The sequence below is a fragment of the Podarcis pityusensis genome (assembly GCF_964106645.2).
Source record: "Podarcis pityusensis genome assembly, chromosome: 1".
NCBI lineage: Eukaryota > Metazoa > Chordata > Lepidosauria > Squamata > Lacertidae > Podarcis > Podarcis pityusensis.
The window spans coordinates 115445818-115469009 of NC_138028.1; the positions used below are offsets into that span (position 1 = coordinate 115445818).

The 23192-nt window shown below is 40.9% G+C and overlaps 1 protein-coding gene across 3 annotated transcripts in view; it reads left to right on the forward strand.

The window, feature by feature from the left end:
• The window catches only part of CCDC141 (coiled-coil domain containing 141), a 113557-nt gene that overhangs the window by 68328 nt on the left and 22037 nt on the right, over positions 1-23192 (forward strand). For 2 of the 3 annotated variants that reach the window (XM_081023289.1, XM_081023288.1), the window contains exons 10-23: positions 1246-1365; positions 2130-2321; positions 4250-4426; positions 5125-5304; positions 7237-7362; positions 8709-8897; positions 9163-9342; positions 10292-10441; positions 17252-17392; positions 18004-18198; positions 19033-19216; positions 19886-19998; positions 21507-21629; positions 22965-23042. In XM_081023289.1, coding sequence (XP_080879415.1) covers positions 1246-1365; positions 2130-2321; positions 4250-4426; positions 5125-5304; positions 7237-7362; positions 8709-8897; positions 9163-9342; positions 10292-10441; positions 17252-17392; positions 18004-18198; positions 19033-19216; positions 19886-19998; positions 21507-21629; positions 22965-23042 — 2148 coding nt within the window. The remainder of the gene's footprint in view (positions 1-1245; positions 1366-2129; positions 2322-4249; positions 4427-5124; positions 5305-7236; positions 7363-8708; positions 8898-9162; positions 9343-10291; positions 10442-17251; positions 17393-18003; positions 18199-19032; positions 19217-19885; positions 19999-21506; positions 21630-22964; positions 23043-23192) is intronic. The other variant, XM_081023287.1, reaches the window with a different exon arrangement.

The following is a 23192-nucleotide window of genomic DNA, read 5'->3' on the forward strand; positions in this document are numbered from 1 at the left end:
TTCTTCTTCTTCTTTGAGGGAATGAATGGGAGTCATTTGTGCTTTAAAGGTAGGGTGTGTAAGTGGTCTGAGTCTCTCTCAAGCATAGTTGGTCTTCCATGACCAGCCTTGTTGGGGAGAAGACAGCTGCACTGAACACAGAGCCTGTTTCCCTTTCAAAGTCAGCTTCTATTGCCCTGCCAGGACTTCACACTCACTGTTATTGTAGAAACAACCTGAAGCCCTTCATTGAAAACAATTGTTTTATACCGAATTAATTATGCAGGTTGTGTTTCATTTAGGCAGAGTACCACTTAATACCTGTCTCACAAATGGTTAAAAAAAAAGATGCTTTTGATCATTGTTGTAAAAAACAGACATTCACAAAATTGGGGAATGCTTTCTGAAATTTAAGATATAATGAATGCTTCTTGCTTCTATGGGGAATTTGACTACCCTTTATAACCATAATAGGTGTTTTCTAGTACAGTTCTCTACTAACATAGAGCACTATGAAATATTTGCTGCATGCTAAAATCAACCCTGGCATTTGGTAGACACAGCTTAATCCAATTTAGATGCTTCTAAAAATGTGCAACAGGAATGAATCCTCATAATTGCTATATATACAATATAATTCTATATGCTAAGCCATCATGGCTATTTTTTCCATTCATGCTGTCACAAATGTAAATTTATGTGCATGATGCGCAATTACGTCCACAAGCCATAAGGCCAAAGACTCAAAAACGTACTCAGTTTAAAAATGAAGACAGTGTTCTTATGGAGAGAAGAGAGTTTGTGAAATTAGTTATCCAGGCTACTTTTTGCTTCTTGGCTTAAGAAACAGTAACTGATATGTGTTTGAATTGTAATGCTGGAAATGTAGTTAGAGGTTAGGCATTTCAGTATATATGTCTTTGTGGTCTTAATCGTGCACATGCAAAATCTCTGTCCCACAAAAAGGAACAGTTGAACATGCCTTCATTTTTAACTATATGGTGTCATTTTTACTAACTCAAATATATGTGGTGACACATGGCACACTCTCTCAAAGAATCGTGCCATTTTACAATGCATGTGGGAGAATCACTTATATGAAAGCCCTCCCCTATCAAAACCTCTCTACCTGTGGAATGCTTATACCTACATCACAGTGAAGACTTCTCATCCATAATTATGCCATTATGTCCAAAACAAGCCTTGGTGGCATGCAAATTTAGTAGTTCAATGTTTTTAACTAGTTATTTTTATTCAAAACCAAAGGCCTCTACAAAGATTAAGAATGTTGGTCCAATAGTCTCAGCTGCAATAAATCCTGGATCATCTGTCCCTGAATCAGAGAAAGTCCTGAACAAATACTTAGAGCTGGCAAATCAAACTAAGGTAAAATACTTTTTTTACACTATATATTTTTTAAAAAAACCTGTGTTGAGCCATATGTTATTACTGTGCAAATTTCCCCAGGTACTTCAGGAATGGCTTGCTTTTCTACACCAGTCCTGCACACCAGTGAAGAATCTTGCAATGAACAGAGTCCCATTACGCCAGGGATAAGGAATTTGTGGTCCTCTAGAAGCTGCCTGATTACAACTCCCATTATCCCTGCTGGCTGCGATGAAAGTTGTAATCATAGAGTTGGAAGGGTCATCTATCCCAACCCCCTGCAATGCAAGAAATGTTTTAGCAGGACTGATTTTTAAATTGCTTTTTTATGGTTGCTTAGAGACATGGTGCTGGAAGAATTAATATTAAGCACATTTCATATTATTTTTCAATACTGTAATATTGTACTTTAATTTTTGCTTTTTATTTAAATCTGCCATCACAACTCCCACCCACTCAAACCTACTACAGACCTTGGTGACATATCCCATAATGCTTAAGGCACCCTCAGGAAGTGCTGTGGTAGACATAGGAAATCTGGGCGGGGAGAGGGGAATGGTTATCCCACTCCGCACAAGCAGAAACACTTTTCGCCAACGCTAATATCCTAAAATCGTTTGTGCGGAGGGAGTTGTTTTGGTTTTTTTGACCTGAGGGTGGGGGGTACAGATGAGTTGCAAATCTTCAAGGAGTGGCCCAGTTTTAGGTAGGCCAATTCAAATGTTCACATTACACGTTATGTTTCTCTGTTTATGCTGCCGTAGGAGATGGCAACTGAACTGGAATTAGCTGTGAGAATTTTTAAAGAGATGGAAGAACTGGAAACCACGGAAGTGGCCGTTTTCTCTAACAAAACTGACCTCCTGAATGAAGAACTGACAACACTTAACAGAAATATTAGCTCAAAACTGGAAATCCTGAAGCCGTATGTAGAATTTTTGAAGTCATCCGATGAGGTACTTTCCCCCTCCACTTGAGAGTCATATTCCCTCGGGGTAATCTGTCAGGGGCTGCATGCCATTGGTGAATGGGGCTGAAGTCAGTGGAAGCCAGCAGTGGGTGGGGCCACAGCCCAAAGTAGATGCTTTTCTTTCTCTCATTCTTACTTTCTGCCACCCTCCCTCCTTGTTACCCACATAAAATTAGACAGAGGTTCACAGGTTGCCCACACTTGTGTAGGTGGTATGGAGCCAGATGGACCAATGTTGTTTAGAATGTAATGCAATAAACTACAAGCTCCCCAAGTACCTATGAGATGGTTATCTGAGTATTGAAGGGGCATAGTAACCAACTCCTGGGGGCCAAGGGGGTCTTCAGCACACCCAATAAAATATGCCCCAGTTGATGGGCATTGCCATACAAATGGTGTGTGCGCACCACGTCATGTGATTGGTTATGCGGGGCAGGGCTTGCCGCCACCCCCCCCCCCAATATTTTACAGTCGTACCTCGGAAGTCGGAACGCCTTGTCAAATGTTTTGGTTCCTGAATGCCACAAACCTGGAAGTGAGTGTTCCAGTTTGAGAACGTTCTTTGGAACCCGAATGTCTGGCGTGGGTTCTGTGGCTTCCGATTGGCTGCAGGAGCTTCCTGCAGCCAATCAGAAGCCGCGCCTTGGCATCCCTGGTAGGGGGAATTAATTATTGCAGTGGTTTTGTTCTAAGACTATATTTGGTCTGAGTCTAAGATTTGACAAAAGTCTCTTGAAGGACCAGAATGACTGGCAGATGTTACTTTAGTACTCAGCGAATGTATCTGTCTAGGAACTGGCTTTTAGAATATGGTTTCTTGATTCAGAGATCTGTGGAACTATTTGAATGTGAAAGCTATGAGAAGGTGATTCCCTGATTTGAGAGGAGCGTGTATGTGATTGAGTGTGAAAACTACCAAAATAAACAACACTTTGAGAGCATGAGAGAAACAGGAAAACAGAATGATACAGAGGGTACTTTCAAACAGTCTCTGTTTTCAAGGTGGGATTCAATCGCATTCTGGCAAATTCAGGTTTCACAATCCTTGAGAGGTCTTGGACAACAAGCCCACTTTCTTAAAAGATCAAACTTTTTGCAATAAGATGAGTGATGGGGGAATACACTGGAGAAAGCCATCATGTAACCTACCTGCAAAAATTAATAATAATTAGGATGAGTGATAAATAAGTAGGTCATCTGGAAACACCCAGAGACAGAGAGCTGAATCCTGAAAGCATGGTGGGACATGGCAGGTACACATCTCTAGAAATATGATTGCAGTTAGAAGGTCTGCTGCCTCCACTAGGCCACCAGCAGTGTAAAAGCCTTCACCGACAATGACGCCCCACTTGGTGTGTAAGTAAATCAGATATTACAAAAACACTCAGCATTGCTAGTGATGAGGCCTCCACCAAAGGGAGCCATACCCTAGTAAATGCTGCCCCTGAGACTTCTGATGGCACAGAGAATTGGAGAGTGCACAGTAAGCTCATTTAAAGGATCATCAGCCCTCGCAGGAAATAATTATATAGTGGCTGTTTAAAAAGCGAGGGCTGATGATCCCATGATGCACTTGGGCAAAGTCCCTTTAAATGGAATAAAACTATCTCAGAAGAGACTATGAAGTGCCCAGAGTTTTACAAAGATAAATCCCCACCTGTTCCCAGTTTTCTGAAGTTTGGAGTTGTGAAACTGGGGAAAAATTGAAACGGCATCCCTTTCCATTTGAACTAACTAAGGATGAAATTAATTTGAAAAAGAACAACAAATAGTGAGTTCTTGAACAATTGCTTTATTTGCTTTCCGTTGACTTCAGTGAAGGGATTCAAGGATTATACAGGCCAGAGTTAATCACAGAGAAACTCCAACGTAAATGTAGAGGTTACCTACACTTGCTTATTTCTACCCCTTTAGGTCGGAGGTGATGCTCAGAGGCTGAAGGAATTCTATATAACGGAGGCCGTGCAAGAAGATAGTGAAGCTAAAAATGAGGCTTTGCTACAGTCAGCTGATGACCAGTGGCAGATGGTTTTAAAGAAGATTCTTTCCACTCAAGACATGGGACATGACTTTCTAAATTTAGTAAACATGGTGAGTCTCTCAGCTATGCTTTATTTGCTGACTCCAGCATTGACCGCCATTAAAAATCTTGGCACCATTTCCCCCAAAATATTTCCAAACATAAATATATTGAAAATAGTTGGGAAGGATCAGGGAAACATGGAACCATTTCTCAAAAGACAGCTCAGTGGTACAGGATAAAACGTCCCAGGTATCTCCAGATACAGCTGGCAATCACCGTAGACAATGGGCTAGATGGACTAATAGACAAAAGCAAGGAAGCCATCTGAGTATCACAAGTATGTGGGCCAGCATCAATGTACAGTGAACTAACCTTACAATTGAGAAATCACATACACAAGTAAGAACTCAAGGAAGGGAAGCTTAGAAGAGAGATTTTTTGCTTATTTATCCAACATCAAAGAGAAGTATGATGAAATGTCAAAAAGAAAAAATAAGCTAGTTAGGTTAGGGATAAGGCTGGCATCATAGACTGCATGGGCTTTGTTTCCATGTGCAATAAAATATTATGGAAGAGAGAGGGTTCAGATTTCTCTTCCTTTTCTATACCACAAAGTGGGAGTTCTTGGTATCTTAAAAGTGGAGGCTGAAGGAAATTTTGGCTTTTTCTTGGCTCTTACTATTATGGGGATTTGGAAGTATCAAAAATTAGATTCCACCCCTCTCAGAAAAAAAATATTGAAGTTTCTTAATTCTTCATTTAACAGATAAATGAGAATCTAATACTCAATGTGGGAAGTGTTGTGCAAGTAACTGAACATACTATTGATATTCTGAACAAAGAGAAGGAAGAATTGACACAGCTGTGGGCAACGTGGAAACTTAATATGAATCAAGTGAAATCCATCAAGCAGCAGTGTGGGAAATTTAATGAACAATTTAAAACAGTAAGTGAAGAATATGTGGTTGTTCCTGACTTTCTGCTTGAGGTTTTTATGGTGTCTTACGGTCTACCAGTTATTTTGATTTTGTCTAAGCTGATCAGAGAAACATTTAACAGGCCCCGAATCAAAATCAATACTTGTCACGAGCAAGAAATATCCTGAACGAGCAAAGCATATTCAGGAGGCTAATAAACTACAGTAGTTGAACTTTTAAAACAATCCCTCTTTATTCCTAATGGCAGTACATTTTTTTATTGTATTAGGTATTTAAAAATGTATAGGCTGCTTAATCAGAAAACTCTCTAAGAGATGCTCATAACAAAAACAGCAAGATCATTTTCAATAAACTCCACATAAAATTAGCATATCTTATTCTTTGTTTTAAAAATGTGCGCACATGTGTCTAGAATTGCTGAAATAAATAAGTTTTCTAAATGTGTTTAGAACAATATAGAGGTTGCCTGCCAAAGCAAGTAAATAAAGTAGACAAGGCGTTCCAAAGCATAGGTGCCGCCACACCAAAATAATGACTTCTTATAGATTTGGAAATGGGATCCTCCTTAATGAGGGTCCTAGTTGTGCACGGGCCCCTAAGCCACTCCCACTGGGAGAGCTGTTGCCAGGCGTGGCCCAAGCCTTCACCGTTGGGCCCCGGGATCCCGCCAGGCTGTTTGGGCCAATCGGGGCAGTTGGCGCAATTCCTGGGGCCTATAAAAGCGGCAGCGCGACGTAACTGGGGGTACTGGCTTCGCGCTGCCAAACACCCTCCCTAATTTTAGGTGCTGCTGCTTTGGTCTTGCTTTGGATTGGGTTGCTTGCTTTGGAGCAGGGGCTGGGTAGGAATTTTTCCATTTGGCAGATTGGATGTAGCCACTTGGTTTTCGCCTACCCCCTTAGCAATCGTCACAACTTTGTAAGGTTTGGCGGTTAGGTATTGGCTTATTGAAGTGTGTGGGAGGGGAGGTGCGGCCATCACCTGCCCCCCCATGAATAAGGGTATTCCGGAAAAGGAATCTGGGGGTCCTGGATCTCGTCCGAAGTCCGCCTGAGGGGCTAGGGCCATGCCAGGACCACAGGAACCCCAGGGTGAGCTTTGTTGGTCTTCATCGATGTTGCTCCCTCATTTGGTGTTTACCCTTTCAGACTTCCAGACAGAGAGAGAGGAGTCAGTTATAGTCTGTTGCCAATGCTTAAGCCAACACCGCTCACTTTGCTGTAATCAATGAAGTTGTGGCCTAAATTTTGCCCAATACAGCGGTACCTCAGGTTACATACGCTTCAGGTTACAGACTCCGCTAACCCAGAAATAGTGCTTCAGGTTAAGAACTTTGCTTCAGGATGAGAACAGAAATCGTGCTCCGGCGGCGCAGCAGCAGCAGGAGGCCCCATTAGCTAAAGTGGTGCTTCAGGTTAAGAACAGTTTCAGGTTAAGTACGGACCTCCAGAACGAATTAAGTACTTAACCTGAGGTACCACTGTAACTTAAACTAAAATTACGTGTCAGTGTAAAGTTATTTTCAGGGGAAGGGCTTGGGGGCCTCAGGACGCAACTGAACATTTTATGGCACTTTGCAAGTGTGGGTTCCTCAGATAGAAGTGGTTGAATGGGCACCCTTCATCAAGAGACCACAAAGCAGTTTACAGCATAAAACACAAAATACATAATATGTTTCCAAACATATATATATGAAAAACAGTTGGGCAGGAGCAGCGAAACATGGAACAATTTTATTTAAAAACAGCTCAGTGGTAAAGCACTTGCTGTGCACACAATATTGCATTTATATGAGTGTGTTCTTTTAAGATGTGTAGGTTTTCATTCACTGCTCCAGTACTGTATACTATAGAGATTTATTTTGCATTTTTGCAAAAACAACCTGATCCTTTTCTTACTTCAACAGCATGTATTACCATATCTGTATTTATTTATTGTAGACTACCCAAAGCTTAAACATTCTTCAAGAGGCACTCAAGTCTACAACAGCACTTGATCTTGGGAGTAACCTCTCAGTACTTATAGAACTGCAGAATAAATTTAACCATATGAAGCCACGGTTTCAGGTGAGAAGAGAAATTAAGCACTTCATGCCGTATGTGAAACAAATCATTTCTAAGTGCTTGCTCCTAGAAGTACCTAAAGCAAACTTTTCACTCCATGTTAAATTCAGCAGAAATGCTGTGCTTAATAATTTTGTGACAGAGAGAACTTCACATTTTTGGTATTGTGGATGGGTGCACAGGTATAAGTTTATGAAACTGTTTTGCACGAAGTTGAAATATGTGTCAGTTTATTTTATTATTATTATTATTATTATTACTGAAACAGTTATCTAGAAGCTGTTTATAAAGTTTGTATTGAACATAGCATTTTGAGTGAAATGAAGTGGGGGGAAATTAGCTTAAGAGGCAGAAAGGTCACGAAACCACTCCCCAGTTATATTTTGCATGCTTCAAAAAACAAAACAAAAAACAACAAAAACAGAAATAAAAATCTGAGACTAAAAATTTTTCAGGAGGGATTTAAACCTGAGCAGGCGTCTTCCAGCTTCTGGTTTTCCCTTTCTGCCTAAGCCCTAAGACAGGTGCCAGACAATCCACCTCATTCTGCCATAATCTGCTTTATATAGAGAATAGATGAGAAGTTAGGGATGCTTGAGATATTTTTCTGAGAATTCTGATCTGAAATGTCTTGCTACACACACCCTGGATTAATGTGCAGATCAGAAGTTAGTTGCCCACTTGGATTTCACATCTAAGCTAAAACAAATTTGTATAAAACCATGTATATGGAGAGAAAATTCATTTAGAAAATACATATTCAAATCTGGATGTCGATGCAAATTTCCATGCAGATTGGTGTATTGTTTTGTTTTGTAAATCAGAGATTAATGCAGATGCATGATATTACAGTCTTATGAATGAGCACATACAAAAGGAGAAATGGACTGATTTCTCCATTGCTACTGAGAGGACAAATTTAATCTTGAATTAAAAGTCCTTCTTTTGAATGTGCCCATCTTTCAGACCAATGGGATACAACAAGTAATCAACTCCCGGTTTAACATGAATGCAAAAGGTGGCGCAGAATTTAGGATACTCAGATCTTAATCCAGGCATAGGCAAACTTGGCCCTCTGGATGTTTTGGGACTACAGTCCCCATCATCCCTGACCACTGGTCCTGTTAGCTAGGGATGATGGGAGTTGTAGTCCCAAAACATCTGGCGGGCCAAGTTTGCCTATGCCTGTTAGCTTTGGAAATGGGGGGGGGGGATTCACAAGCTAGGTGTGAACTCCACATTCAGAAAAGGAGGAAGAAGAAATGGCTTGAAGTCAACAGTGATTTGCTTGGATTATATATGTGTTTCCCTTTTAAGTTTCAATAATCTTCTTGCATCTGATTTGTTAGCAACTCAATGCTGAGGTGGAATACACATTAAAGTTATCAGAGCAGCTGAGCTTGAAAGGCGTGCCTGACATGGAAAAATCTGAGAAAGTAAGCGAGCTTATTCATCTCCATAAGGAGATAAAGGAAAAGATGGCAGAATATGATGACATTTTCAACAAGACTATCAAATTCCATCATGTCAAAGAGGAAGTGAGTATAGTCACCTTTAACCTGGCAAGAATTTATTTAACCTCAGAAATTCTCTTGCATGTGTATTCTGTGTCCCATAAATGAACACATTAAACGAAGCACCTATGACTATATAATAACCATACTAAAGCATACACCAGCTCCTAACTCTGGATTCAGATCCAAATTTGTGTATGTCTTGAGCCTAGACATAATGGCATGTGACTGTAAAGTGGAGGGACAGAAGAATGGTTGTTAACGAAAGATAATACGTTAATCTCCTCAGCTTGAAGGCCTCATAAAATCAGGAGGACTGAAGATCCCTGAAGCGAAAGATGTGCCCAGCGACACTCCACATGCTAAGATTCACTTGAATAATGCTCAGGAGAAGCACGCACATATCAGACACCTGTACAAATTGGCGCTCTCTCTTGGAATGGATATAATTTCAGCAGTGCAACATCCTGTAAGTCAACAGAACGGCCCTAGTGGTGGAAGAAAGCAGGGATAATAACGGGACACGGTGCTTCCTTTTCTCCATTACTTCTGGGTTGGGCTGTTTACAACAGATTTAGAAGGATACCAGAGATTGAACCTGACAATTGCCTATTTTCCCATATTGTTTAATATGACAATTTCTATGACTGAGCTAGGCTATTTACGAGTTAATCCAAAGGCAACATCCAAATCCCTTCAGGCTGAGAGATTAAATGCCAGGATCGCTCAGCAAGCATCACATAATTGTATATTCTTCTATTACTTCCTCAGCATTCAAGAAGGGCTAATGTAGAACTAGACTCAGGCATTTAAACCAAATAAGCATGTTTCTATTGTACATCAATGTGCAGTTTGATAGAGGGCCTAATATAAAGAGTACACAATGGTAACAACACAATAAAAATAACAAAATGATAGATTATAATTTGTTTCAAAGACCCAGTGCTCAGTTGCTCCTCTGCATTCAGTATTAGCAATGAGGCATGTTTTCTTTGTCCAGAGGGATTCTCTGTCTGTATCTTCCATGACGTAGCCACACGATTCACTCCTATCCCTCAAAGCGGTGCCACACAAAAAAAGAAGATACTGTAGCAGGTTCAGAATACAAAAATCAGACAGTTAACTAGAACAATCTGGTGGGAATATATTTCCCCAAGTTTATGCCAATGTCAAGCTTCACGCCTTTTTTAGGCAGATGCAGAACTGAACTGAACCCCATATTTTCAAATCTTGCCAGAATGTTACCACATCAACCTCTTGGAAGAACATAATCTTACTGTAAAATATGTTAATTTTGAATTGAAGGGTTTATTTAAAATAAAAAACAATAACAAAACCGAAGTAACAAATAGCGTTGCAGGTCAGTTTGCTGCCCCTGATGCCAACTTTTTCAGCCTGATTTCTGCATCTCATTCTAGAATTCCTTTAATGTTTCTGTAAAGAACCTGCAGCAGCAGCTCAACATCCTTGAGTCTGACAGCGTGAACTGGGATTCCAAAGCCGAAAAGTATGAGGAAGATTTGTCGCACATCCTCCACTTCTGCACCACAAAAGACAAGATACGTGAGGTCTGGTGAAAAAAGCATATTAAATGATCAAAAGCTGTCGTGTCCCTTCACTTCTTTCTGTTTAGTGGTCTTCAGTAGAGCTATCCTTTCACCTTTATTTGGTTAGGTTTATGAGGGGGGTGTGATTCACAAACCCATTTTAGAGATGCCACTTGTTTTCTTGAAGATAGGTTGGAAATGGTCTCAGCTCTCTGCAGTTTTACAGCCAGACTGCACGTTATTGTGGTATATATACTGAGGGCAGAGTTCATTTTTTAAAAATGCCTCTTGTCCCATGTAAAAAGTTATCTGCATGTAGTCAATGAAGCTATCGTGATGTTTCTAATTTAGCGTGCCTGATACTTCCTTTCTAATATGCTAATTTACTATACAGAGATTAGTTTTTACGTGTGAAAAGAAAAAAAAATACATGCGTGTCATCTACAGTCTGAAAAGATGTGTTCTGTTCTTTGGCTTTTATGTGGTTCAGTTAAGCGGAATAGGCTTACAGAGATATTTGAACTGAACTTTGAGCACGAACAGCATTTTGGTACAGCAGAAATGTAGCCTTCTAGTACACAGTCTGAAGCACAGATGCCAAGTGAAGCATGTTAAATGGATTTTTAGCTCTTCCAAACATTATGATGCGCTAGTATCCAGCATTGCTCAGGAATTCTAAGAAACCAAATAATTTGAAATCAGTGGTTAAAATCAATGCAGTACTGAAATGTTCAGTCCACCATCTTGATTCAAAATGGCATCCAGTTGGAGCCAAATAATACAGATGAACATCAGCTCCTTGATCTCAGGGACAATCATGCAAAATTTGATTATGATGTCCTAAGAGGTGTCCAAATGCAAACAAACAACTCCCACAGATAGATACATAGTAGATAAATTAATAGTTGTTGTCATCCAAATAGCTATTTGTCCATAGGCTTGAACGTCATCAGAAGGACTTTTGTTCTTGGAACAGTTGATGCCCCTCTCTAATGCCATATCATGGATTGCTCATTTCAAAGTTTCCTTCATTTCAAAATCAGTTTGCTACGAAGAATGGAGGGCAATAGTTCAAGAAAAACCAGCAGAAAGTCCCTTTAGATATGAGAAACCTCTGCAGTTCTCTAAACATAATTAGGTGCGTCAGTATGTCAATAACGTACCATCATTTTTCTTATGCTTTCAGATTATTAGAAGCTTCATCTTCTCTGTGTCATGCAGTGGAAAGTTGAACATCTTATACCCTAATTATGAGGACATATGCATATGTCTGTGTCTAAGTGCGATTCTCTCCACCCCCTGTCCCCTCAACTGGTACTATTCTCAGCTTGTCTACATAATACATCTAGTGATCACATTTCACTTTTCCCAATCAGCTTGTCTGCACTCGGCTAGTTTCCAGTCCTTAGCAGGAGAATCAAACTCACCATTTCTTTCACCTTCCTGTTAATTCCACCTCCCTTGATGAATCTGATTCCTCTGAGCCAGCTGTTTGAGCTCAGCAGAAGCGTGAAACTGACCATTGTATGAAGTTGTGAATTTCACCTCAGTGGTGCCAAGGTTTGGTTTCATTCTTCTGTTAGGGAGTTTCTGTATCTCCAGACGCAGAAACAGTCTCCAGCCAACACCTTCCTTACTTTGCTCTCCGTATACAGCAGCCTAGAAGTACTTATCGTAGCCATCCTTGCCTTTCATAGTTTAGTTCTGCGACAAAGAGGAAAAGCCACTAAACCTGTCGTGAAACTGGTACAGGGTGAAACATATTTATGGACTGCAGTTTTAAATCCAGAGGACTATGCAATTAAAAAGAAATTGTCATCTGGGCGAGACTTTGGGTAGTGTTTTCCTTAATGCATAACCAGCAATCACAAATTATGGCAGTATTCTGCCACACAGGACAGGAATATTATGCTCAGTGGCAGAGCTTCATGCTCTGGCACCGGGGGGTGGAGAGCAGGCGGGGGCGGGACTGGTGCGCGTCCTGGGGGCATGACAAATCACCTGCGGGGGTGTGGCGTCCAGCGCAGGCAGGGGGGCAACCGCAATGGCACCCCACTGGGATCGCGCTGCCAGGGGCGGTGCGCTCCCCTCACTCCTCTTCCTCCGCCAGTGGTTATGCTACTCTTGTGCAAACTTTAAAAGGGTTAGAGTGCCCAAGTCTTCTTCATAAATCACTTAAAAGTCGTATGGCATGTTCTTAAACTAGTTTAATCCCATTAAGGAGGGTCCCCTAAGTGGTTGGTGGTTTGCCATCTGCTAGCTATAACCTGCAGGAATTCACGTATAAAATAAAGCAGTGCAAGATGCCCTTTTTACACTGTAACTATTTTTGTCTATATTGCTTTAGGAGCACTAATCCAACAGGATTTTATAATTAAAGTAGTGAGTTTATTATGAAGCATATTGTAGCTATTGTTCAGTCAGCTTGAATGCCTTTGACAGTTACAAATTCAGTGAATAATTAAATTAGTTGTCACCGTTGCAGTTTATCTCTTTTTGCCTCCAGTAGTAAAACATGCATCAAACAATAAATTGAACATTGCCTACCAGATAGAAGCAAACAAATGTTATACTACTGGTAGCTGGGGGAAAGCTGGTTATACTTAACAAACACATACCTGTTCATGGGGATTTGTAGGTCCTCCTTCTAAAGGTTAGGAGGCCTCCTAGAGCAGCAGCAGCCTATCCACACAATTCTGTCCCTCCCTTGAGCACAAAGTCTTCCTGATCATGCATGGTGGGGTAGGCTGGGCTTGGATATTGCCCATTCTTTGTACATCTCCAATTGGCTGTACTAGATTTCATAAATGCTTTATTGTCCAAGATATGTTCATGTTTATTGTTCAAAATATTTGTGTTCCTTTGGAAATGCACATTAGTTCCAAGGTGGAGCTTGGTTTAGAGCGAGTTGTCCTTATACCGTTCATCTTTAAAGAACCATGTGTTCCACCATGGTAATCTTCCACCACCAGCAACATCTTATTTCACAGGAACAAACAACCCTGCAGTGAAAACCGAGGGTAGAATTCAGTGTCGCTGGTGGTGGGGATGCACATGGAGAACAAGGTCTGCATATGCAACCGGACTTCTCCTCTCTCTTTCCCCTGTGTGCCCTCTAAACCTTTTCTGAGTCCCCCCCCCCAACCTTCCAGAGAAGATGGGGGGCAGGGGGAGAAGAGGCGAGAAACATCCCATTGCATTAGCAGACCTTGTTCCACCCACACAACAACTTAGCCGAACCCTGCCACAAGTTGAAAACTGTTTCTTTTGTCTTCATCTATAGTGGAAGTCTTGTTCTAAATTGCATATTGCCTTTGTTTTAGATAAACGTCCCCCATTAATCAGTTAGGGAGATAACGCCAAATTAAATGGTTGGTCCCTGAAAGCCTTTTTCCTAGACGAGTGGTAAAAAAGTGAGTTGCTCTGTTTTGTTTGTGAACCATGACAACCAGATCATTAAAACAGTGTCCTGTTCTCTATTATTTGTTTTCTCCTTCTTGTGTGATAAATCACAGCAGTTGTCATCACATATCCCCTCCATCATTCCTTACCTAAGACAAAGCAGCTATATTTCAGGACAGCTGCACAAATTTTGTCTATAAGGCACTAGAAAAGCTTCTTAGCGGGCAAAGTTGATTAAAATCAATTCTACTTTTCAATAACTAGAAGAGTGAGTGGCTAACTCAAATGACCCTTTCCCCCATATCATGTTAAAATTTATTGGACAGCCAAGGGCTGTCCTTACAAGCAATCAAGTGCATAAATACATTTCTGTTGCCGTTGTGGTTTCAGCAAATTTTATTATTACAATTTGCTGAAAGCATGGCAGCTACAATGGTGTAATTATATTGCTCATTAAATGCTTACAAGGCTACCCAAAGTTTGCTTACTATTGGAATCAGAGGGGAGTTTACTTTTTTCAGGTGACTAAGTACTGGAGTGTTAGATGCATGCAGAGGTTTCTCTTTTGCCTTATTTTTAAGTAGGGCCACATCAAGTCTACCAGCTTCACCTGCCCCACCTTGTCAGTGCACTTGTTCCGCTATTTGATGTTTACACAGGTCAGTCAAAGGCAACCAAAATATAGCAGGTATGTTGGAGAAGAGAACAGAAACAAAACAGGTATGTTAGGAGGAGACCATGCTGACCAATTCAGCACTTAGCAGTATTGCTCTCCTACCACAAAAGAATTCCACTCTTGAAGCAGAACTATTCATTCCTTTGCCTGGGACATGTGCTGAGTTGGAGCTGAAGACATGACAGAGGACAATGTAAGGGTCTAAATCTGAGCTTTAAGATTTCCCATTAAGTCTAAAAGAGAAAAGTGGCAGCAGCTGCAGATCTTTTGGCATACAAGCAGTTTCTTCTGAAACAAGATCTCATTTCATGCATCTTTGCCAAAAAAGAGAGAGGGAGAGATTAATTAATTAATTAATGAACGGTGGTGAATTGACACGTATTGTTAAAGAGAATTCTCTTGTTGACGTATGTCTCGGTCAAAGGATTCCTTTCATCGCCTACAGTGTACAAATTTCACTTTTTGGGGAAAAGACAACTTCGACAAACTGAAAATCAGTTTCTTGGTGAAGCTGAGGCTCCAAACACGACTGTTGTGACTGATTCAGTTTGTGATAAATTGATAATGATAATTAGGACCTCCAACTGAGAATGAAATATTGAAAAGGAGGCGTTATTTATAACTGAAAGTAAAGACAGCACTCAAAGATGTCTCACACATACACTCAAGTTTAAAGTGCATTTATTCTGGGCTGGTGTGAGTGTGGATCATGAGGAGGAGTGTGGTACTTATTTAGCTCTCTTTCCTGCCCTATATAAAGGTTAGGCATATATTAACATAAACTTTATCTTTGCAACAACTCTGCGGTAAGCCACAATGAGAAACAATCACTCCAGTTCCTTGAAGTCCAGGGAGAAACCTGTTTAGAGAGACATTGCTGGAGCTCCATCTGGCATCTTGGACTTGGCATTATTTGCCTAGTAAGCTTCAAGTCTAAGCCAGGATTTGAACACTGGATTCCCACATCAAAGCCCAGTACCATATCCCAGGGAATACACCAAGAGATCATTTTCACCAAGGGTATGCAGAGGCAAACACAGCTTAGAATAGACAATAATACTTTGGAATTATTTTTGACAGCAACGGAATGTTGTGGAGGACTGGGATGGGAGGCCGTGTCTTCCCATCTACTTCCCACAATGCCCTGCGGTCTAAGCGCGATATTGTACTATACCTTTAAAGCACATTCAGAGCTCATCTTTTCCTTCAAAGGATTCCCGGCACCCTAGTTTACCATTCACAGAGTTACAGTTCCCAGCAACCCTCAACAAACTACAATGCGCAGAATTCTTCGAGGGGGAAAGTGTGCTTTGAAGGTAGACTGTGCATGGAGACTTAGGTGGAGAGAAGCAGATTGGCAAAGCCCTTTGTTCCTCCCCAACCCTCATTTCAAGACAGGGCTGCAGTGCGTTCCTTTCCAGTTTGCCTTAAATTAGTGGGTCCCCAGTCATGCTCTCCTCCTCTTTCCATTAGTCACCCTCTGCCCTTTTTTAAAAAATCATGGATAGCTGCAACTTCTTAGAAAAGCTTCCATCTTTCTCCACTTCTGTTTGTGCATTCCAGCAACATACACACCCGTCTCCCTGGAGGCCTATCGGCTTGCAGCCTCTCCCAGCTCCAGCACCAGGGTGTGGCCTTCCCCTTCCCATTAAAAATAGGACACAAATTTGGTTCAGAAATAATCAAGAAGCCCCAAGATCTCAAGCTAGTAAAAATGAAAATATATTTGGTTATTTGGGATCAATTGAGCACTCTCCAGGAGGTGTCCTGCTGCCTATTTTGGCAAGGAGCACATGAAAATACTGGAAAAGCATGGATTTATCTGCTTCCATCCCATGGCATTTAGTTTTGCAGCACAGTGCTAATTTGCCAGAAAAATTCAAAAGGCTATTCATTCCTTTCCAAAGACACCTTTATGAAAGCTCAAGTGGGTATCAAATTCTATGCCCTAGAGTTTCATCCCATTAGTTGCTAGATGACGGACATAATCCATCGTGTTGACGGTCAGAAACTAGAGCTCACGTGGCAAGGCCAAAATGAAACAAACATATATTATATTTTAAGACCTCCAAGAAAGTAAGAAACGAGGATGCAGTGGAAAATATACACTGCAGATGTTGCAGAGTCTGCAGTCCTGTTGGAAATGAGCAGAAGAGTTTCAGGGGAACATCAGCTTGGGGCTACTCCCTGCCCTCTTTGAAAATAGCAGTGGAGGAGTAGTCTTGAAACTCACTTCTGCATCAAGCGGAAAATAGTACACATTCATACTATTATAGCATTTTTATGGAGTTACAAGTTTTGACACTTATCTTAGTGGTGATGATGCGCATCAGCTATTTCCACATGGTAGTTTTTAGAAATTTTGGCCTGGGAACTTATTTCCTTTCAGAGTACTGTGTTCTCAGAATAATAAAAACTTGTAGTGCATTTAAATTATGGTTTACATGCTTTCACAGAGAGAGATTATCTCCCTTTTTGGGGGGGGGGGACACCCCATGTTTTCAGGATGTACATTGAGTGTAATCTTAACCACCTAAATATTCCGAAGTACATACTTTTGAATTCAACTGGGGCTTTATTCCTGAGTCCTGGGTAATTGTGGTTCTACCGAGAGTAAGTCTATTGCACTCAGTGGGACGTACTTTTGAGTAGATAGGAATGCAGTATAAATAACTTCTTTTATTTAACTCTGTACGGGTTCTTTGTTTTATATCACTGTTAACAATCACTCATAAATAATGGTTTGTTTCCAGCTCAGAGAATCATTTAAAGACCTCAAAAAGAAATTCAATAACATGAAATTCAACTATAGCAAGAAAACTGAAAAAGCGCGAAATCTGAAGACTCTGAGAATTCAGATTCAGCAAGTTGATGCGTATTCTGAAAAAATGCAGGTAACAATTATAGTTGTTGAGTCATGGCCTGCATGATATGTATCTCAAAGATGCACCATGATGACTGACAACATTCAGCAGATAGTTTTCATATCACAGCTGATGAAACAGAACACCAAAGGTCACACATCCTTTTTCTTTTAGCAATTGGCTTAGGGTATTGTGTGTGTGTGTGTGTGTGTGTGTGTGTGTTTCAAGTTCAAAACTGACTCAACATTTCATGTCTGTCTTCAAAGCATTATGCAATTATTATATGATTTAAAATCAACAAAAGCCAAGACCAATAGTGGAAGGAAGCCATGGTTGCTAAAGTGGTATCAAAATTCTTTAAATATATTGTGCAGGCATGGCCTAAAGCTAGGGAGAAATCTACCACCTAGCTATCAGCCCCACCAAGTTAACCAGACAATGTAGAGCAGTAATGGCCAAGCTGTGCCTTCAGAGACTAATTAAAAAGTTTTCAGTTCCACGGAAGTTGTAAATACCTACTAAATGCAGAAATGTGTGTTTGTTTCCTGTGCTTTTCCGTTATCTGTGGCGATTTCAGATAGAGTAAGTTTTTGCTCTATTGAACGTGTCTCTGACTATTCTTACTGTGTTCCTTGGAACAGGTACTGAGAAAGAAGACTGATAATCTAAAGAAGAAAATCTTAGATTCCTTAGCAACTCAGCCTAGTGATAAAGCTGAGATACTCTCTGGCTCAATCAACGAATTAGAGAAACAGCTGAGTGAATTTGGCAAGATTATGGAGGATTACAAACAAAATTTGGATCTGATGGAGCGTCTGCAGCAGATGATGGAAGAGGTATACAAAAACCACAAATGCACTTTACAGATGTGTTAAGGGGCCAGTTCGAGGTATGGGACTAACGTACATTGCCTATGTGCATCTCATCCATCATTTCATACTTTTTTTAAATGGACCAGAGACTTTGTGGAAAGAACCTGGAGTTAAATTACTATAATAGTTCTCATTCATCTAATGCCTGTTCACACCCCAGACTTCAAGACTTGTTTATTGAGTGAAAGTTGAGTGATTATGTAAATGCCAGTGGTGTGTTTGATTGTGTTGTGTAGTATTGTGTAGAGTGTATGGAAATGATTTTTGTGACTGTTGTTTTTGTAATACTTATGAGACTTTCTGCATTATATTGCATTCTGATGTTCCATCTTGATGCATATTGATGTTTTGCATATGATTTGATTTGTGATTCTTATATTTATTGTTGTTTAATTATGTTACTTAAAAGGTAGAATTTTTATCATTAATGGTAATAGTAGTAATAGGTTGTCACCATAGTATTCTTTTGGTGTTGAATGTTGAATTTGCATTGTATTTCTTACATTGACTCTTTTTGTTAGCATATGTGAACCACACACACACCCTATTTAAAGTTATAGGCTATCGATAATATAATGGCTTTTTCTAAATTAAGCAGCAGGGTTCAGTTTTGGGATAGTTTTTTGCCATGTACTCTTGAATATCGGTAAAGATCACACGGACCCCAAAATAAAAACACAACAATTAGCATTATGGAAAGGATTAGACATGGTTTGACATCGTTGATTGAGCCATCAGTGATTTAACTGGAAAATATGTTTTAATATACTGGGATTTTCTGTTTCATTTCTCTCATAGTGTCTATTTTGGTGTGAAGAAGCAAGTGCTACAGTAGTTAGAGTTGAAAAATATTCATCAGAGTGTAAGACGAGGGAGGCAGTAGAAACACTTTACAAGCAATTCAACAAGTTTGTTGAGCCGATGGTTCCTCAGCAAGAGGAAAGAATTCAGCAGATTACAAACCTCGCTAAAGACTTATATGGTAAGAACCTATTATTTTGGAACTTCTATGTACATTTTGGGGGAAGAAGGGAGATGAGCTTACCGTATTTTTCTGTGTATAAGATGACCCCTATTTTTTTAACCCGAAATTAAGTTGTTTAGCTTTTGGGGGGAGTGGGGGAGGTCACTTCCGCCAATCGCTCAGTCCGCCAGCCCACCACTGCCGATCGCACACCTCGCCGCAGCCAATTGTCTGCCCGCTCGCCACCACCAACAGCCTACCCGCCCACTTGCCGCAGTCGCCAATCACCTGCCCAATTGCCGCAGCCGCAGCCAATCGCCAGCAGGCCTTGCCGCAGCCACCAATCACCCACCCAATCACCACTGCCAAACTCCTTCTTGCTGCTGCCATTAATCGCACGTCCCCCTCTGCATTCACTATCCTGACTCCCCCCAAATATCCTCTGGAAGAGAGAGAGGGGGATTCTTCTGTCTGGCAAATAGAAATGCTCACACTGAAGGAAGGATTAGAAGAATGTGATGCTGAATTCCTCCCGTGATAAGAAATTATGCACTTTGTTACACAGAGATGTCGGTCTATACTGTAAAAATATATATATTAAAAATCTAAACCTAAAGCTAGATACATTTTTACTACATCGGGCTAATATAAATGTTGTGCTCCTGCTCAATTTTTCGTAAACTACAGGTATTGAAGATGGAAAGAAATACATCGAGAAAATAGGAGTGAAACACAAAGAAGTTCTTGATTCTATCAGTGAACTGTGTAGCTCCTTAACAGAACTTGAAGACAAGCTTGGGGTAATTAGTTTTCCATATTGGAACCTATATTTGATTTGTGTACTGTACACCAATTCTGTATGCCCCTGTGCTTAGAACAAATATGGATTGCTTCAGTTGACATATTCAGGGTCGGAGGGGAATTTTGCCCTCAGGCTGATTTGTGTCTGTCTGGGGTTTCTTGCCTTCCTCCTAGCAACCATCACAGCTTTGATGGCAATGGCATTGGGTATGACCTTTAGTCTTTGTTGGAGGTGAAGATTCAGGCCTCTTCCATCTACCTCCATGGCAGCAGGATATCTCAGCGGAGGTGCTTCTGGCCAAACACCCAAGTGGGGACTGAGGGCCATAAGCACTTCCCAGCATGGCAAACGAGTCAGATTGTATCTGGTGCATGTTATAGGCCATCCTTTAACAGGTTTGACCCTCACCCCCCACACAATTGTCCAGCAGGCAGGCTGGATAATACGGGAGATGTCTAGTGCCATGTCCAACTCACTCACATCTGTTGTGACCTACTTTGAACCCAAGGTACTTGTCCAAGTCTTTTCTTTAACTGGAGCAGGCTGCGGGTCACATCACCTGGGCATTCAAACTCAATGGGCTCTTTATTTTAAAGCATTTATATGCTGCTTTTCTAAATAAATAAAATCGTTCCAGGCACCAACCATAAATAAAAATGTTCCAGACACCAACCAGAACAGAATAAAATGGTGTCCCCAAAAGAGCAATTCAAACAACAAATTATGTAATCATAATTCACAAAAACAGTAGAAGATCTCTACAGCTGAATTTTGTCTATTTACAGGAGTCCCTGCAATATGTATGTCCCATCCGACACTATGATCATTAGGGTAGCTACCATGTGACTCATAACCTATTACGATGGCAAAAATTAGATTAATATGCCTCCAAAGGTCAACCCAGTTGATCTACTCAGAAGAGTCCTGCTTTATTTAGCCTCATAAATGTCAATAAAATAAAAATGAAATTTATGAGGCCTGTTTTTAACTCTTTTCCCTCTAAGCCTTGAAAGGGGGGGCGGTTATTGGGTTGATTTTATTTTGATTATATATTTTGTGGCTTTATATTTTGATTTTGTTCTGTGAACTGCCCTAAGACCTCCGGGTATAGAGCGGTATATAAATTCAATAAATCATCATCATCCTTTTAAAAAAGCATGTGAAAATAGTCCATTTTTAGATGATCACTTCTACCCGTCCCAAGCCAGTGGATAATGGGAGTTGTAGTTCAGAAACATCTGGAGGGTTGGAGGGAACCACACTGGAGGGAACCACACCTACTTTAATTTTTTATCTCAATTTTTTGTTTCAGATGCTGCTGTGTCTTTATTCATTTATGTCCGTTCACTTGTAGTTTTGGTTTTCATTGTATTATATTTTATTGTGTTAAAAGCTACTGGCATAATTAAAGCTAAAAGGAATAACTATATAGGATATGTTTGACAAAGTCAGTCATTCTTTTTATTGCCTTGCTCAGCTACCATAGCTCCTTTTTCCATTTGACAGGAAGACTCACTAAAGGGGAAAGCACAAAATTCTGGTAATTTTGAGGATGAGCAAGAAGCAGAACAGAAACAGATGACAAGCAAGGAAAATCTAAAAGAAAAAACAAATGAGCTAAAACAACAGGTTTGCAAACCTTTTCAACCATCTTACTTCTGGGTGAATTAATCTCAGGTCAATGAAAACTGGTTTTAGGGGAGCTATTCACACAGGCACATAATATTGCCTTACTGCGATCTTGCGGGGGCTGCCATTTCCTGTCCAGTATGGTAGGCTGGGAGCCGGGAGCTGGAGGGTTCACTTCACACAGCTGGGGGCGGGGGGAATGCAAGACCTTCCTTTCCACCTGGCATGCTAAACTGCCCAATTGGGTGAGTGTTGTGGGGTTAGGGGCCTGGGGACCACCAGGACCACCTTCCCCCATAAGAGGGTGAGGCACGGCCTCTTGCCCACATGGAGCTCCTTGACACAGAGTTCAGACCATCCAGGCTGTACAGTTTGAGGACATAGTTATAGAATTGTTGGCAGGTAACAAAGCGTCCAGCATCTTAAAAAGCAGAGAGAAAGGTCCATATAGTTAAAGCTATGGTTTTCCCAGTAGTGATGTATGGAAGTGAGAGCTGGACCATAAAGAAGGCTGATCGCCGAAGAATTGATGCTTTTGAATTATGGTGCTGGAGCAGACTCTTGAGAGTCCCATGGACTGCAAGAAGATCAAGCCTATCCATTCTGAAGGAAATCAGCCCTGAGTGCTCACTGGAAGGACAGATCCTGAAGCTGAGACTCCAATACTTTGGCCACCTCATGAGAAGACAAGACTCCCTGGTTAAGATCCTGATGTTGGGAAAGATGGAGGGCACAAGGAGAAGGGGACAACAGAGGACGAGATGGTTGGACAGTGTTGTCGAAGCTACCAGCATGAGTTTGACCAAACTGCGGGAGGCAGTGGAAGACAGGAGTGCCTGGCGTGCTCTGGTCCATGGGGTCACGAAGAGTCGGACACGACTAAACGACTAAACAACAACAACAAAACATAATGACTTTGGTAGATAAGCCATTGAGTGGCATCCTTTAACATCAGGGTAGCCTGTTAAAAGGATCTGGGAAGGAGCAGTACTGTCCGAGAGCCCACATGGGGGCCATAGCACCCCTTCCATGATGCGGCGTTCGCATGAACGGCACACTTGATCCATTTCCGACCCAATTGTGAGTTCAACCAGTAGGCGGGCTGGTTAAGGTGGATACTTAGCCAGTGCATTTGCCAAGCTGGTTTACCTCTGCCTAATGCAACTGGGACATACAGACACTCATCCAGAATCTTGTGGGATTCGGCTGAAGGAATAATCCCTTGTCTTGAAAATATATCTTTAGGGAAACAATTTATTACATATTGAGCCATTTAGCTTTCTTAGTGTCCATGTTCAATGCACTCATTTTATTTGCTTACTGGCTTACTTACAGATGGAGTCGAGCACATTAGCTGAAAGCCCAGTTGCAACTAAGACTCTGAACACTGTTGCCTCTGCCAACACTAGAAAGGTAATCAGTTTTGTTCTAAAATGTTTGTAAACCAAGGTTATTCAAAGCAAAATGACTTGCATTCAGAAAACAAAAATAAGAAAAATTCCCAACCTACCTATATAGATTACTTTTGTTGCAGTGTTTCCTTGTGTTCCTTTTCTTTAGTGA